This window comes from Electrophorus electricus, chromosome 15 (assembly GCF_013358815.1).
Source record: "Electrophorus electricus isolate fEleEle1 chromosome 15, fEleEle1.pri, whole genome shotgun sequence".
Classification (NCBI taxonomy): domain Eukaryota; kingdom Metazoa; phylum Chordata; class Actinopteri; order Gymnotiformes; family Gymnotidae; genus Electrophorus; species Electrophorus electricus.
This window is the reverse complement of record NC_049549.1, coordinates 16,501,484-16,517,068: the sequence shown is the minus strand read 5'-3', so window position 1 is coordinate 16,517,068 and position 15,585 is coordinate 16,501,484. Positions and strand designations below refer to the sequence as shown.

General features: G+C 47.7%; 1 protein-coding gene across 1 annotated transcript in view; it reads right to left on the bottom strand.

Annotated features, from left to right (window-relative positions):
- LOC113579608 overlaps positions 1-15,585 on the bottom strand; it is a 38,166-nt gene that overhangs the window by 4,230 nt on the left and 18,351 nt on the right. The window contains exons 54-99 of the mRNA XM_035533965.1: positions 15,247-15,462; positions 14,751-14,929; positions 14,565-14,667; positions 14,325-14,483; positions 14,059-14,221; positions 13,865-13,968; positions 13,592-13,771; positions 13,221-13,427; positions 12,914-13,093; positions 12,588-12,779; positions 12,342-12,491; positions 12,158-12,261; positions 11,508-11,710; positions 10,997-11,217; positions 10,617-10,763; positions 10,314-10,478; positions 10,068-10,219; positions 9,815-9,983; positions 9,620-9,728; positions 9,374-9,513; positions 9,085-9,210; positions 8,741-8,920; positions 8,232-8,456; positions 8,017-8,143; positions 7,688-7,887; positions 7,314-7,526; positions 7,049-7,194; positions 6,811-6,938; positions 6,578-6,725; positions 6,291-6,423; positions 4,032-4,187; positions 3,821-3,947; positions 3,498-3,703; positions 3,192-3,354; positions 3,024-3,091; positions 2,682-2,842; positions 2,504-2,594; positions 2,156-2,292; positions 1,969-2,035; positions 1,724-1,867; positions 1,138-1,461; positions 928-1,031; positions 741-847; positions 575-654; positions 429-463; positions 223-342 (exon numbers count right to left, since the gene is read on the bottom strand). Coding sequence (XP_035389858.1) covers positions 223-342; positions 429-463; positions 575-654; positions 741-847; positions 928-1,031; positions 1,138-1,461; positions 1,724-1,867; positions 1,969-2,035; positions 2,156-2,292; positions 2,504-2,594; positions 2,682-2,842; positions 3,024-3,091; positions 3,192-3,354; positions 3,498-3,703; positions 3,821-3,947; positions 4,032-4,187; positions 6,291-6,423; positions 6,578-6,725; positions 6,811-6,938; positions 7,049-7,194; positions 7,314-7,526; positions 7,688-7,887; positions 8,017-8,143; positions 8,232-8,456; positions 8,741-8,920; positions 9,085-9,210; positions 9,374-9,513; positions 9,620-9,728; positions 9,815-9,983; positions 10,068-10,219; positions 10,314-10,478; positions 10,617-10,763; positions 10,997-11,217; positions 11,508-11,710; positions 12,158-12,261; positions 12,342-12,491; positions 12,588-12,779; positions 12,914-13,093; positions 13,221-13,427; positions 13,592-13,771; positions 13,865-13,968; positions 14,059-14,221; positions 14,325-14,483; positions 14,565-14,667; positions 14,751-14,929; positions 15,247-15,462 — 6,959 coding nt within the window. The remainder of the gene's footprint in view (positions 1-222; positions 343-428; positions 464-574; positions 655-740; positions 848-927; positions 1,032-1,137; positions 1,462-1,723; positions 1,868-1,968; positions 2,036-2,155; positions 2,293-2,503; positions 2,595-2,681; positions 2,843-3,023; positions 3,092-3,191; positions 3,355-3,497; positions 3,704-3,820; positions 3,948-4,031; positions 4,188-6,290; positions 6,424-6,577; positions 6,726-6,810; positions 6,939-7,048; positions 7,195-7,313; positions 7,527-7,687; positions 7,888-8,016; positions 8,144-8,231; positions 8,457-8,740; positions 8,921-9,084; positions 9,211-9,373; positions 9,514-9,619; positions 9,729-9,814; positions 9,984-10,067; positions 10,220-10,313; positions 10,479-10,616; positions 10,764-10,996; positions 11,218-11,507; positions 11,711-12,157; positions 12,262-12,341; positions 12,492-12,587; positions 12,780-12,913; positions 13,094-13,220; positions 13,428-13,591; positions 13,772-13,864; positions 13,969-14,058; positions 14,222-14,324; positions 14,484-14,564; positions 14,668-14,750; positions 14,930-15,246; positions 15,463-15,585) is intronic.

Genomic DNA, 15,585 nt, shown 5'->3' with positions numbered 1-15,585 from the left:
AACAAGACCAAGCATGAAATCAAGTGCCAAATGAGCAGACAGGGAGTAGCTCAAAAATCATGAAAGCCCCACAGATATCACAGCCCCAAAATAAACCCATGAGCAAAGATGCCCCGCCCCCCCAACTCCCCAAAAAAACAACTAAGAGAAGGAGCAGCCACACAGGTGCATAGCTTACACTGCACTCAAGGCTGAGGCCAAGCGAGACCAGGTGTCAGTTACCTGTAGGGCTTTGTTGAGATGTAATTGGCTCTCTTCCGTGTGCACTGTACCAGAAAGGCGTGAGCTGAGCTGTTGGTAAACTTCATTAAGGCGCTCTAGTTCCTGCTCCGCACAAAGTACCTGATAGAAACACATCAACCCATGCTCTCAGCCGTCTGGACACATCATTATAAAAGCAATCTGCATGTGCATGGCGTCCAACTCACCTGCACGGGCATTTTAAGACCCGTCTGTCCAGGACCTGAGATAAAGATAAAAGTAGTGTTTCCTAAACTTAAACCACCTTTTAGGGTTTTTTTTATTTTAGCATTCATGATGAGATTATCCCTCCTGCTCTCTGCTGCTCTCTTACTGTGTGTGGATCTCTTGGGCGGAGGTGGTTTCAACTCCAACAGGAGCTGCTCCAGTTTGAAGTACTTGTAGTCCTGCAAGCTGTTATCAGTGGGAAGGATTAGGGTATGGCCACACTGAATACTCATGTAACTGTAGTGGATATGTAAGTAGGGGGGAGAACACACCGTTCTGCCAGCAGAGCCGGAGAAAACTGGGTTTCTGTAGGAACCTGAATGCTGAGGAAGTCCTCCACTAATGTTCCAAAGGCGACCTGGGAACTCTCCTCGTCCAACTGAAAAAACATGTGTGTCATAACATGTATTTCTGCAGGTATCTCAGGTGAGTTTACCTGGCGCACAGGTATGTTCTGACCTCGTCTTTCAATCGCTCCGGCGCGAAGGAGACATGGAATAGCTGTGTGCTGAGGGCAGATATAGCCAGATGGAGAGCCCTACTGACGTCTTTTGGAGCAGAGCCTGGAAGGGTTAAAAAAAAACCTAGGTATTGAGTGAACTGATCAAAACCTAATCAATCAGTTTATTCATGGAAATAAACTAGAGGTTGTTTAGGGAGGACTAATACCTGAACTAATGTAGGCCATGGAGTGTAAGAGTACAGAGACAAACTCCCCGGCATTTTGGAGCTTGCTCTCGAGGACATACAGGATCTGGTTGGGCGTGTCGTAGTAGACGTTACCATGGCAGCAGGCACATGGGAAGCATGCGCGTGTGAGCGGTAGAGCCCTGGCTGGCAGCAGCATGATGGTGGGGAAGGAGCACTCGCTGCTCAGAAGCCTCGCAACCTGGCAACCAAACAGGAAGACCGCAAAGCACCGTGGGGGGAGGTTGTCAAGGGCAACAGGGATCAGGTGCGCTGGCTGACCATCTGCTGCGTCATTGGGTATTACTGGTGAGGGAAGCAAGCAGACATGAATCACAAAGATTAACATTCACCATAGCATCTGAATCTGGAATTATTCATGTGATTTAATCTGGAATAAAAGATGGACGAATGCAAATTACTGGACTCTTTCCAAATGAACTCTGAATGCATTTATCTATCTATCACTCTACAATATATAAGTAGGCTGCCGTAATTATACGGATATCTGATGCTGCTTTTCCAACACCATTTGCTTCCTCTGAAGAGGCTAAACTGAATGCCATACTCAGCTCTTGCTCTGCTCTGGGCGTGTGGCCGAGTGCCTGTAGCCTCTGCTGGATGTCCTGGAGGGTCCTGGTGAGGGGGGTCAACGCCACCAACTTGCCCAGATCTTCCTCACTCACATAGGCTGCGGTGCTCGACTGGCCTGCTGACAGAATGTGATGTGCGAACGCATCTGTGATGAGCACGTGGGGATGTCCAATGAGGTGCGTGTGTGGACGGGATCTCTGGGCTATCATTTTCACCTACTTGGATCACTGGAAGTCACCTCTGTGTCAGGCCTGATTTTCATTTTGCTCATGTCAGCCGAGGAAATCTATAGAAGATCATAGACCCATGGCTTTATATAAACACTGTTTCAGAAACTGAAGAGTACAAGATGGTTTGGCATTGGACGCAGGTAACTGCGTGGTCCCAGGTGGGCCGGATGGATGACCTGGGTGTAGCTGGTGTGGCGCTCACTCTCTGCAGTGTCTCTGTGCCTGCTGGCTGCTGTGTTTTCTCTATTCAAACCGCACAACACTGCCTCTAAAGATCTGATGACAGCTTCTGTCAAGCCTAGCCATGGCTCCACTGTTCGTAAAGCCACACACACACACACACAGGCACATACGCACACGCACATACGCACGCACATACGCACGCACGCACGCATGCACGCACGCACGCACGCACACACACACACACACACACACACACACACACACACACACACACGTCAGTACCCAAAGTCCAACAGCAGCAGTCAGTCCAGTAGTTCACATATTTATCTCGACCACCGTACCACGGATCAATTCTTTCTTGGCTTGTGTATCATTCTCCATCATCTTCTTCCATTCGATAGCCTTTGAGGGTTCCATGTTCTCCAAGATGTCCTGAAGGAGCCCAAGTCCATTAAAAAGCAATCCCGCTAATACCACGACTAAGACCTCAGAGGTGCCCTGCCTAGTCCTGTCGCTCACCTGCAGGGCGTCAGTCTGCTGGCAGATGTTCCTGTAGAACTCCTGTGTGTCTTTGCGGTGCTTGGCAAGCTGTGATGCTATGTGCAGGTTCTGGTCCTCCAGTTTATCATACAGCGTTTTCACGTTGAACTCCTCCAGCTCCATTAGTGTCTTCTTACATCCTATTGGAGAGAACACGTTGCAAAGAACACATTTCATTTCATCAACGCATTGCGTTTCATTGTGTTGCGTTTCATCAATGCGCTCTCAACCTGCACACACAGCTTCCCTGGCATTTGGACAGAATCAGTTAGAGCACTGTTCCAATGCATATCAAGTGTTGGTGAAATGGTGGTTGGTCACCTGTGCATACAGCAGCTTCCTCTGCTTCTGCACCCTCACCTGCCCCCCGGAGTCCTGCCGGTCCACTGCTGTCCACATTGCAGTGCAAAAAAACCAAAAATAAAACCACAGACCGTTCAGAGTCATGTGACTTATTTTGACCCACCGTTGCCCCAGCTGTGTACTCACGGCTCTCCGCTGTAAATGTACTCGGCAGGAACACTAGGTTGTCCCAGGCTGCGCCATTTGGGCTTGGGTCTTCCATGAGCAATGAGACTTGTTCGGTTAGACCCCAGCAGTAGGGCAGACACGGTTGTCACGACTACAAGCACCAGCAACAGAATCAAGATCCCTGCAGATAACCACCCAGCCAAGTCAGGCCTGCAGTATATCCACTATTTTCAGTTAGCACATTCTGAAAACAGGTCCTCGGCTGCTGAGTCCACCATTGGAGTGTTGTGGTAGTGGAGTCAGCTGGCTGGAGCGAACATGTACCTGTGATAGTGACCCAGTCAGGCAGGAGGTTGAGGCGCTGCTTCCTGATGACCCCGTGGCGCACCAGCTGGGCCGGAGAGGCAGGCTGGAAGGTGGCACGGTCGCACTCCGTGCCTACGTCTCTCACCACCACGACCAGGCTCCAGTCTGGCACCGCGTTGTCCGTAAACACATACTGCCCGGGCTCAGAGAACACATGCGCGAACCTGGGCAGAAGGCAGAGACAGCGTAGACACATCTGCACCCAAATCGCTTCAGAGCAGCGTGTTAGCTCTTCTGCATAAGTCACGTTCGACAACTTTTGTAGATGTCGGCAAGCACACCTGGTGGAGTTGATGCGGGAATGTCTGATGAGGCGCGACAAACGTCGGAAAGAGCCAAAGTCCCAGGCCGGGTTACTGCTGAATAAATGATCCTTCTGATAGACTGGGAAGTGGCTGAGCAGGCGGTCTAGATCATGAGAAACATTAAACACAATACACATATTCTTGTCTGGGTATTTAAGAGAGACATCGCTGGTGCAAATATGCTTACCAGTGAAGTTGATAGTTATCTGGAAGATGAGCATGTCGGAGGGAGACAGGCAGGCTATGGGGTTGCGGATGCGAGATAGGGGCCTGGACATCAGGAACTCTTCCTCAATGGGGTGCCTTCTCTCTCTATGATTTCCATCCAGAATTTCAAATGGTTCTTAATAGAAAAATTAATGACTATTGAAACGCAACGATTTGTACTAAAGCATCCATTACAGGGTTTTTTGAGTACTAATACACATCTCTTGAAATGATGCTCCATTTCCCAAAACTATACACACATGTGCATAACACAGTAATCTTCACAAATTTCAAACTTCCATGTCAAAGCAAATCTCTCCAGTTAAAATGATGTAAGTGTATATCTAAACCAAACTTTGCCTTCAGACATCACACAAAAGCATCAAATACACGTACAAAATAATCATTACCCACCGGAGAGATTGATTCAGAACACTACCGCAAAAACCTGTTACTGCGACGAGTGATGGCACTTGTGCTTTTCCTCTATATATCATGAAAACAATATTAAGATTCAACAGATTTTCATTTTTTTAAAAATTCCTCAGTGTACTACACTCAAATAAGGTGGAAACTGAGTGAAAAAGTAAATGTACTATAAAAATATGCAACTGATAAAGGACATAGAATAAAGTAAAATAATATATTAAATATATGCTAATGACAAAAAAGAAACAGCTTATACATAAAGAATGAAAATCACATTTATTCTGCCAGGGCATGCCACCTCTGGGCCGGGTCAGGCCAGAGATTCTCATCATCATCATCTTCAACATCATCTTCATCCTCATCATCATCACAAGCAACCCCCCCCCCCCAATTGCCAGGAGTAGATGAGCATGGATGTAGGGGTCTCGTTTGCAGACCTTCCACCGTCATGATTCTGAATCAGTTCATGAACCAGTCTGCAACTAGAGCAACACCATGGAAACTACACTGCGAAAGAACTCAAATGCAGTACAGTAAATGAGCACTCGTTACTGTAGTACACAAAAGCAGACCATTGCATAGTGCACAGTATATATTGCCGTAATACATAAAGGTACTCAAATACTTGAGTTTTTACAGTATGAAAAACCATACTTACACATACTATATAGTATAGTATAATGTAGTATAGTATTTGTATAGTATAATATAGTATAGTATATTAGTATAGTATAATATAGTATAGTACTAGTATAGTACTGTTATTATATAGTATAGTCTTAGTATAGTATAATATAGTATAGTCTTAGTATAGTATAGTATAGTCTTAGTATAGTATAGTATAGTATAGTATAGTATAGTATAGTATAGTACTGTAGTACTGTTATAGTCCTCAATAACACTCCTTTCTATCTCATTCAAGCAAATGTACCGTTGGCTATGACCATACTGACAATTTTCCATCTCTCACTTTTCTGAAAATAGCTTTCTTCTGCCTCCATTAGGTCATCTCTCAGCTCTGTAAAAATAGAAGTCCTGATAGGATCACAGAAAACCATCCATTTTGCAAATTTGGAGCATACAGCAATTCCAAAGGAGAATAAGTAACTCTTTACTGTAACTGGAGCAATACAGCAGTGTAATAGAAGCCCACAGTAACTCCTCACTGTAACTGCGACATGCATTTCAGACAGCATACAGTACTACAGAGTGCCGTGTAAACGACCTACCCATTCCTCTATAGGTCGGCTTACAAAGGCTGCGCTCTGTGTCCCGCATTGTCTCATCAGAAAATATCTGTCCCCATGGTCTTTGTCTTCTTCTTCCTCTTTCAGCACGTTTGTGGATCCATTGTTCCAAAACTAGGGAACTGACCGATGGTGTTCTTATATATCTAACCTGAGGCTCTGATTGGTGTGTAGACAATCCGGACTCTGAGTGTTTCCACCTGGGGAGCTGTGCGTTGACTGGGTTCGAGCTGTGATGATCTGAGTTGATAACACTGAATGCCAGTGCTTTCTAAATGAACACATGGTACAGCCAGTGATATATGAAGGGAATTGTGTGCAGTTTTTCACGGAAAGATCAACAAATCTGAATCGTGTGAAAATACAGTGTTTCCAGTTTTGGGAAATGGGTCTGTCTTTCCATAGATGGCATCATAGTTTGGGATGTTTAGTTATTAAGAGTGTGTAAGTGACCAATTAAAAACTGTTAAATAGTTGCTAAATATTAGTATTTAGTACATGCTAGATACTAACACTAAACACTAAATACATGAACTAAACTATGAGAGATCTGCTGAAGGTACCTGACAAAAAGGTGTCAATCAGTGCAATGTCCTTTAAAATCCAACCAAACAGTCCTTCTGTGGAGAACTGGACAAAGTGGAGGTTTCCGATGTTGCTGACGTGAGCGTCAGGCCCCAGCACATGCAGCAGCTTCTGAAGAGATATGCAAGGTCACAAGACCAAGAATGATTTTAGCAATCAATACAAGATGCATCCATCCATCAAGTCTAGAAACCCCCCACCACACCCCACCCCACCCCACCCCACCCCACCCCACCCCACCCCACCCCACACACACAGTGCTCACTCTGCTCCAGGTCCTGCTTTCATCAATTTCTTTAATCCTAAGCAGCAGTTGTCCATCTGAAGACAGTCGGACAGACAGCAGCGGCAGTGTAGACATACACAAGGCATCGCACAGCTCCTCTGCTGACACATACACCTCACAGTGACAGCTGCAGAAAGGACGACATTCAGGTCTCCGTCCCGTTCACATGCACTGGAAACCATCACCTCATAATGCAATGGCAGTAAACTCACACGCCCAAGCCTACGTCCAAACTCCCACCCTGAGGTCCACAGGTAATGTTACAGGAGTATTGAGAGGGGGAAACACACTCTTGGGAGGAAGCCAGTCTCACTTGTCCAGCTCCACAGCGTTTATTCACCTTTAGGGAATTCACATCTTCATTGGACTTTACATTAGCATCGATACACATTTACTTTAGGAAGCAGAGGACTCGTATGTACAGAGTCCGAGTGAGCGCCTGTCTCTGACCTCGGGCTGGCAGTCCAGGTCGCTGTCAGCGCTGGAACTCTTGAAGTCCAGTTCGTCATAGAAGACATAGCCAGCTTTGCACAGACAGGAACCGTCAGACCGTTGAAATGCCCGGTGTTTGCCCATGCACGTGCACGAGGCTGCCCCTGGAGAGAGGACAGAGAAACCCCACATTATGGCATCAGTGCAGGCATTCAGCATAGCAAAGTTTAAGCTAAAAAGGTCCATGGTATGTGGTTGACACATGCTGTGGTTGCTCAGAGACCTCGGCCTGACGTGGAGGAGCTCCCACAAGGGAAGCAGGCTCTCTGGCCGTGCAGGTGGTTGAATGTGCCTGGAGGGCACTGGTGGCACTCCTCAAGGAGCTCTGCATTGGTGCGGTTCCCGTAGGTGCCTGGAGGGCATGGGACAGGGCTGGAAGACCCCAGTGGGCAAATGTGCCCCACTGGACATGACTGACCACTAAAGTGGTCTGCACCTGAGGAGCAGTTCATTTTAACCACAATTATTGTTGTACCCGTAGACCAAATAGGACCAAAAAATAATGTCACATAATACTGTGACAATCATGTTCCACAGCTGTCAACCATGGCTCATGTGTGTGGCTCCCACTACAGATGCCCATGTGAGGAGCCTAACCTGGAGGGCAGTGGTAGCCTGGTGGGCAGGTGAAGCAGTGCAAGTGAGGCGAGTGGCTTGGCCGATAGGTCCCTGCCTTACACAGGATGCAGGCAGTGTTGTGAGAAACCCTCGGGCCACTGGTGTTCAAGGGCATGAACCCACCATCACAGGAGAGCGTTGTAGAGCTGTTGGCTGGGCAGTAATGTGGGTATGTGCAACTGGCGAGAGAACCATCGCTACATCAACCATTAACAGTTTTGTTTTGTTTATTTTGTTTGCATTAATTTTTGTATTAGTCATTATTACTGAAAATGTAAATACATCAGGAGAGATTAAATTTGGCATACACTTGCTGGGGTGTATTGTAGGTGCGTGAGCCTTCAGGGCAGTAGTAGCCAGCAGGGCATGGTGTAGGTTCCCCAGTTTGTGGTCTGCAGAATGAACCTGCTCTGCACAAGGTCTCCACCGCTGATCCTGTTAAGTTCATTAGTACAAATGATCCCAGGTTTTCAGCCACACTCTGAAACCTGGTCAATAAGAAAGAAAGCAAGCGTGAACCTACCTGTGGGGCACTGGTACGATGCTCTGCATGGAATACCTGCAGTGTTAGGCTGGCCTGTAAGGCGAGGGTCAGGGCAGAAGGTACCAGCTGCACAGGGCTCACACTGGCTGGCAGAAGCTGCCCCTGGTAGTGCGCTCATGGTGCCTGCAGGGCAGGGGACTGGCAGGCCTGTCCCACTGCACCAGTAACCAGAGGGGCAGGGAAAACTGGAGAAATCAGTGAGACCTGGAAAAAATGTCTTTTATTACAAAAAGGACACAAAGGGACCTGACCCAAAAACTGACCTAGATCATTCTAATTTATAATTTATAATTATAATTTATAATTTCTAAGAATAACCTAGATCTTTTATTCATTTATAATGTTTCTAAGATCTAAGCACTGACCTCAAGGATCAATACATCAAAACGTCTTCTATCTGACTGAACATGATCTACTATACAGCCACTATTATTCTTGCACAGTTTAAAAATGTAATGCACCTAAATGCAGCTATGTGGGTGTCTGACCTGTAGCATTGCAGAAAGTTCCGGGGGGGCACGTGACACAGTGCCCTTTACTCCCGGCCCCAGCGGTGGGACGGTAGGTGAACTGGGGACACTCCTTTGGACCAGGCCTACCCTTAGACTCATAATCAATTATGCCATCACAGTAATGACCCTCCGGACACATGTAGAGCACAGGATCACCTACATGGAGGATTGAGGTACAGATTTCCTTACCACTGCATACTAGAGTGTGGAATCAACGCTGTGGAGTTTTAGAATCCGCTCATAAAGTGGTCTTCGTAGGTAGAATCTGAAAGATCGGTTTAGTAGACAACACATCATTTGCAGGACTGGGTTTGTCTTACCCTCTTTGCACCAGTGTCTTGATGGGCAGGGAAGGCAATCATTTATGCTCCTTCCTCCCACAGTTTCTTTTAAAGTATTAGCAGGGCAGGCTTGAGGTCGTTCTGAGCCCTCTGGACAATAGAACCCTGCCGACACAGAAAGTCACACCTTCGCGTTCTGTGACGCAAGAGCCTGTGAATCTCACCCTGTCTCAGAATGAACCTGTGCTACTCTGTGTGGTCGTATCACTGTGTATTGGGTCATATCCAGCAAATAGTCTAATTTAGGACAGTGTCCTCAGTGACCTACCAGCAGGACAGGGCCCAGCACACTGTAGGCGCCACTCACACTGGCTTCTGTTGTGCAGGACGGTGCCCTGCGGGGACAACTCAGAACTTCCAGACACACACCAATAGCCAGCGGCGCACGGCCCTTGGATCCGACCGCCCCTATGACCCAAGGAGATGGCTCGTGTATTTTTTTTTTTTGAGTATTCTTCCACAAAACGGCAAATGACCCTGCAGGCAGAGAGCGCAGCTTTGTGGATGCAGTTACCTGCAGAACCTTCCTGAGGGGCAGGGCAGGCACTCTCTCTCATCCTGCAGACCTCCTATATTGGGAGGAGTATAAGTGCCATTGGGGCAGAGCCGTGGCACCATAGTAGCTGCATATACAAAATCAAAGAAGCGTGCACATATTTACAGCTGTGTGTATGGACAACATTGATATCAGTATTTGCTATGTAAATACCTGCTGGGCAGTAGGAGTGAGGGGGGCATGGTAAAGGGTCTCCCAATACTACTTCTTCACAGTAGAAGCCTGGGCGGCATGGTATGCAGCTGTCTGAGCCTGGATTGGGCTGATACTGTCCCATGGGACAGGGCAAGGCCAGGGCAGAGCCCGAGGGACAGTAGTGGCCCTGAGAGAGGACAGTCTGTCAGTCAACAGCCTGTTAGGCTCTGATTACCTTAAGAGAGGCAGGCTATGTGAAGATGGGGCTGACCTTAGGACAGAGGAAAGGGTGAGGTGTGGTGGAGGAGAAACCTGCAGGGCAGTAGAAGCCCGCAGCACAGGGACCACTGGGAGAATCTAGGCCCTCGCTGGCACAGTAATACCCAGAAGGACAGGGCAGGCAGCTCTCTATGGAAGACCCACCTGTGGAGTTCATGAGTGCATGGTTGCTATGGCTCGCACTATACTGTGATAGCCACAGTGCCTAGTTATGACTAGTTTACTAGTGCTTACTCACCAGTGAGATTACGAACGCTGCCTGCTGGGCAGGGCAGTGGTGAGAGGGTGCCTGAGGGGCAGAAGTGGCCCTGTGGGCAGGGGCCATTCCTCAGGACATTGGATGTGTTCAGTGGGGCTGGATGTGAAGAGCCACTCTGGCAAAAATATCCTTCCTGGCATGGACCTATAACACACGAATAAGTTAAATAAGTCAGATGACTTAAACAAATGAGACAAATGACCATTGATTATTTGGATCCATACAGAGCTAATAACAGAGAATATTGTGAGAAACACTATTACTCCTCTGGTGACATCAGACCTTGTGGCTGAGAGGCGCCAGGGAGGCCACAGTAGAGACCAGCTGGGCAGGCCACGCAGGCATCCTCAGACTGAGCCCTGCTGACCAGACCAAGAGTTCCCGCTGGGCATTGCAGGCCTGTGGCACTACCAGCAGGACAGAAATGACCTGATGCAAGCAACATGGAAATAAGTGTTACATCGAGTATCGAACGCACTATGTCACGCTTGTATAAAAATGTGATTATCACCAAATCAATCACCAGACACAGGATTGGATTGTAAAGGCTGGAATATTGATTATCTCTGTGAGGCTATAAAAGCATACAATGGCCATATTCCAGACAACAACTATACACATCACATCTTACATGATACAGGACTAAAGAGAGACCAACACACCTTTAGGGCATGGGGAAGGCTCCTGAGTGGCTGAAGAGGGACACATAGTGCCAGCTGGGCAAGGGAGACAGTGGGCTGCCCCGGGGGCACTGCTATAGGTGCCAGGCTGACAAGGCACTTCCGCAGAGGTACCAATGGAGCAACCATACCCACTAGGACAAAGGTATCCCTCTAGACCATCTACCGGACGAGCACTGCGACTGCCGCCCAGACACACATACCTAAGCAAGAGCACCAAATGCATCAGTCATGAAGATACAGGTCTTTCTCCCTTTTCTATACTGCTGCCTAGCCACCATTTTTATGCTGTCAACTACATACAGATAGGGTTTCAGTTTGCAGCCTGAGCAAAAGGGTTTTGTGCAAAAGATAAATGATGGTTGGGGGACAGAAGTGTATCCACTAAAGTCCATTAGTAGCCTACGAGTGCATACAGAACACCAAACTCAAATGGATGTGGGTGTGTTTAAGTCAGGCGTTCGCATATAGCTCCTGGAATAGACGGGATTACCCAGCATCACAGAGCACAGCGTCGGAGGGTCGGACCATCGCAGGCTGCTCACAGAAGTGGCCCGGTGGGCATGGCTGGCACTGCTCCACTCTGCTTAAGCCTGGGGTGCTGGAGAATGTGCCAGCAGGGCACGGGAAAGGGTAACCAGTGCCAACTGGGCAGTAGTGTCCAGGAGGGCACACGTTATTACTAACAGATTCCATCTGCAAAGCACAAAAGCATTGGGGCAAGTGAGATTAAAACCAAATTAAAGTTGCTCATCTGAGGTTTTGTCCATCAAGGGGCAGAAAAGGTGCTGCAGAGCTCCAAGAATGCCTGGGATTTAAGGACAGCAGAATCAGTGTGAGACTGCATATTAAAAGTGTGTTCCTTTGCACCTCTTTCAGAAAAGACTTTAGAATAGAATAATTGGTCTTCAGGCTGGAGTTTCTCCTGTTCTTACGCTACTAAATGTAGTGAGGGGTACTGAGGGGTTAAATCAGTTGTGTCTGAGCAAGGAAATCACCAACCTATGCTGGACAAGCAGTGCTTTTGTAGATACTCGTATAGTTTTAGCTACAGCTGCTTTCTAGCACCATCTCCTGGACAAAGCCTATATTAGACAACTATAAGGTCAATTTCAATGTGCATGTGACTGATGTTCAAAATACTGTTTGTCCTGTGGCATTGGGGCTAATGGCTCCAGGGGGGCAGTGGTATCCATCCTGGCAGTGCCCAGTAGGCTCGGAAAGCCCAGGAGAAGCACAGAACATGCCTACATATATAGAGAGCATCATTAGTTCACTTATCTATAACATCACTTTTATTAGATAATTGTGGTAGTAACAGTGTAACCTGAAGGGCATGGTAAGCAGTCCTCTTCACTAGAGGCTCCAGGCAGAGGACGCACTGTCCCTTGTGGGCATGGGAACTCTGTGCCAATCACTGTGCCTAAGGGGCAGTAAAACCCCTGGGGGCACGCAGCAGGTTCCACCACCCCTTCGCCTAAATTTTAAAGGTGCAGATTTAAAGCCGATATCTAAAGAAGGCTTTAATATAAAGGTGCCTCCAGGAGACAGCCCTATGGTAACAGTAACCCACCCTGACAATAGTAGCCTGCTGGGCATGGTTCACAGTTATCTCTGACACTGTTCCCCATCACTGAGCTGAATGTCCCTGCCCCACAGGCAATGGGTCTCTCTGTGCCTGTTGGGCAAAAGAATCCTGCTGGACAGAGTGTCTGGTCTGGGCTGCTAGATCCCCAATTACAGTAGTAGCCTGGAGAGCAGTCACCTGTAAACACACCAAATAAATAACTTTAAGCTTCAATCACTCCCTTTACTGCTTATTGCTAGTGAAACAGACAGCTATAGATTATTCATGCAAAACACAGTGAAGTGTGATGCTTTGGGATAACTTATTTGTACCAGTTTTGACTCCCAGCTGGCAGTATGCCCCCGGTGGACAAAGAGTGCCTGTGTCGTTGTCATTGGGGTTAGGAACTGTGGCACGCACAAAACAGAGGAATCCGGAGGCACAGCGCCCAGAAGGCTGGACCAGTCCGTGTGAAGCACAGAAATAGCCCAACGGACATACGAGGCACTCATCTAACCCCAAAGACCAAACAAAGACAATAAAGCCACTGTGTGAGTAATGAATATGGAATTCATAGCTATCAAATGTTAAATGTTTCATTCAGTTGATTTCTAGTACTATAAATACTACAAGTATCACCTGCTGTTGAAAGGCCTTGAGTATTACTATATGTGCCTTTGGGGCAAGGAACAGGCCTGCCTGACAGTGTGTCATTTGGACAATAATAACCCTCTGGACAGATTAGTGGAGCACTGCTCCCATCAGACCGTTGGGTGGAGGAGGGGCAGTGGAAGCCGGGAGGACAGGGTTTACACTCCTTTTGCCCTTTCTGATCCTGAAACAGTCCTGTAAAAGGAACACAAACACTCACAAAGCTGAAACTGTCCCCAAGACACCCTGTACTATGAAATGACTGCAGAATCAAGTGTGTGTGCGGCCTCCTATAATCCAAATTCAGACTTCAGATTGAGGGCAGAAGTCCAGAATGTAGAGTGGAAATGAAGCATTACCTTCAGGGCAAGGCATACAATCCCCTGTGCCCTTTCCACCTCTCTCAGGCCGATGAGTGCCTGCAGGGCAAGAGGTGGGCACAGTGCTGCCATTGCCACAGTAATGCCCTGGAGGGCACAGATCCCCAAACGCCGCAGACACAGGGGCTGCAGTGGGAGATCCCTCAGTGCAGTAATAGCCTGAAGAAGTAAACAAGATTTATTTACAGACCGCAGCATAAAAGAGATGGGAACAATGCAAACGTTTCGCATGTTTGGTTTCTGATTAGTGACCTGGCAGGCAGGGACCACTAAGTGTAGACAAGCCTGGTTCCGAACAAAAGAAGCCAGGGGAGCAGCTCTGGCACTGCCCTGCATCTTTCAATCCAGGCTGCACACTGCAGAGGGAATCAGACATTTCCCGTGACATTTTCAGTGCCTTTGGGGCAGGGCTTTGTAGTAAAGCTTTCATCATATTCACTCAGTACCTGAATGTGCCTTTGGGGCAGAGTGTTGGAGTAAGGCTCCCAGAGAGACAGTACGAGCCTGGTGGGCACTGCGAGCCTGTCACATTGTCTGTAGGGGATGGTAGTGAAGCCGCACCAAAGCACAGGAAGCCAGCAGTGCAGGGGCCAGTGGGGGAGGTACTTCCTGCATCCAAACATAAATGAGTCATGGCCACAGAGGGGGACCTAGGACTGGCTTTATGAGCCGGCTTGTGGAGGAGAGCCATTGTTCAGGCTCTATTCAGTACCTGCACCTGCACAGTATGTGCCTGGGTCACATGGGGTGCATTCAGATGCTTCAGTCATGCCAGACCTGTTTCCATAGGTCCCTGCAGGACATGGCTTCTGATTGGCTGTTCCCGCTGGACAATAGAATCCAGGTTCACATGGGGCTGGATGAGTCATACCTCGGGTGAACGAACATTCCCGCTCATGAACCGTGATCAAACAAATCAGCCAACTTCTTCTGTTAAAGTGTTGCTGCTTACCTTCCTCAGGGCAGGAGAAGCCAGCAAGGCATACCTCACATTCGTGCTGGCCCTCACAAGGCTGGTAGCTACCCACAGGACATGCTCGACCTCTCACACTTCCCTACAAAGTCATTTCCTGATGTTAATAAATGCAGTGGAAAAGGTGGCACGTCTGGATATGCCTGGCGTGGGAAATGTTCTTACCTCTTCACAGTAGTGACCTACTCTGCATTTATGCTCTAAAGGCTGAGAGGAATTCTGCCCTCCAGGACAATAATAGCCCTTCGAGCACAGACCACTGGGTTCTGTTAGGCCTCTCTGGTCACAGAAATATCCGGATGGGCATACAGAGCAGTGTTCTATGCTGCCTCCCCCAGCAGTACCTAAGAGCAGACCAGACTTATTTGGCAGTCCAGATCCTAAACGGGTCTGTCCTATTGCGCAAGACCACTGCTACCTCCGAGTCAGGTTTTTAACTGATCAATAAAAAGCATTCAATTAACTTCAATTAACTGTCAGGGAACATCGTTAAAAATTATGAGCTCTTAGCATCCTAAGAGCTCATAATTTTTAACGATGTTCCCTGACAGTTAATTGAGGTGAATTGAGTTCAAAGTTTATAAGAATTAATTCAGAATACCCATGAAACATTAATACCCATTAAAAAAAACAGCATTATTTCTGATCAGTGTTTTCTTACTCTTCAGTGTGCCTAGTTGGCAGGGCAGGGGCAAAGTCGTCCCTCTGGGGCAATAGTGTCCAACAGGACAGAGTGTAGTAAAAGGACTCCAGGAACCTTTAGGGCAGTAAAAGCCAGCAGGACATAGGGCTGCAGGAGTTTGGAGGCCAGTCTGATTGCAGTGAGAGCCTGCATCACATAGCTGGGGCAGCGATGACCCCACGGGGCAGTAGAACCCTGCACAGGGTCACCACATTTCACACTCTGTACTTTACAATATTTGATCAAAAATAAAACCATAACAAAATTTCATTAGTAAGATTAAAGGGAAGAATGTCGGCTTTGATATGAGAGTATTTA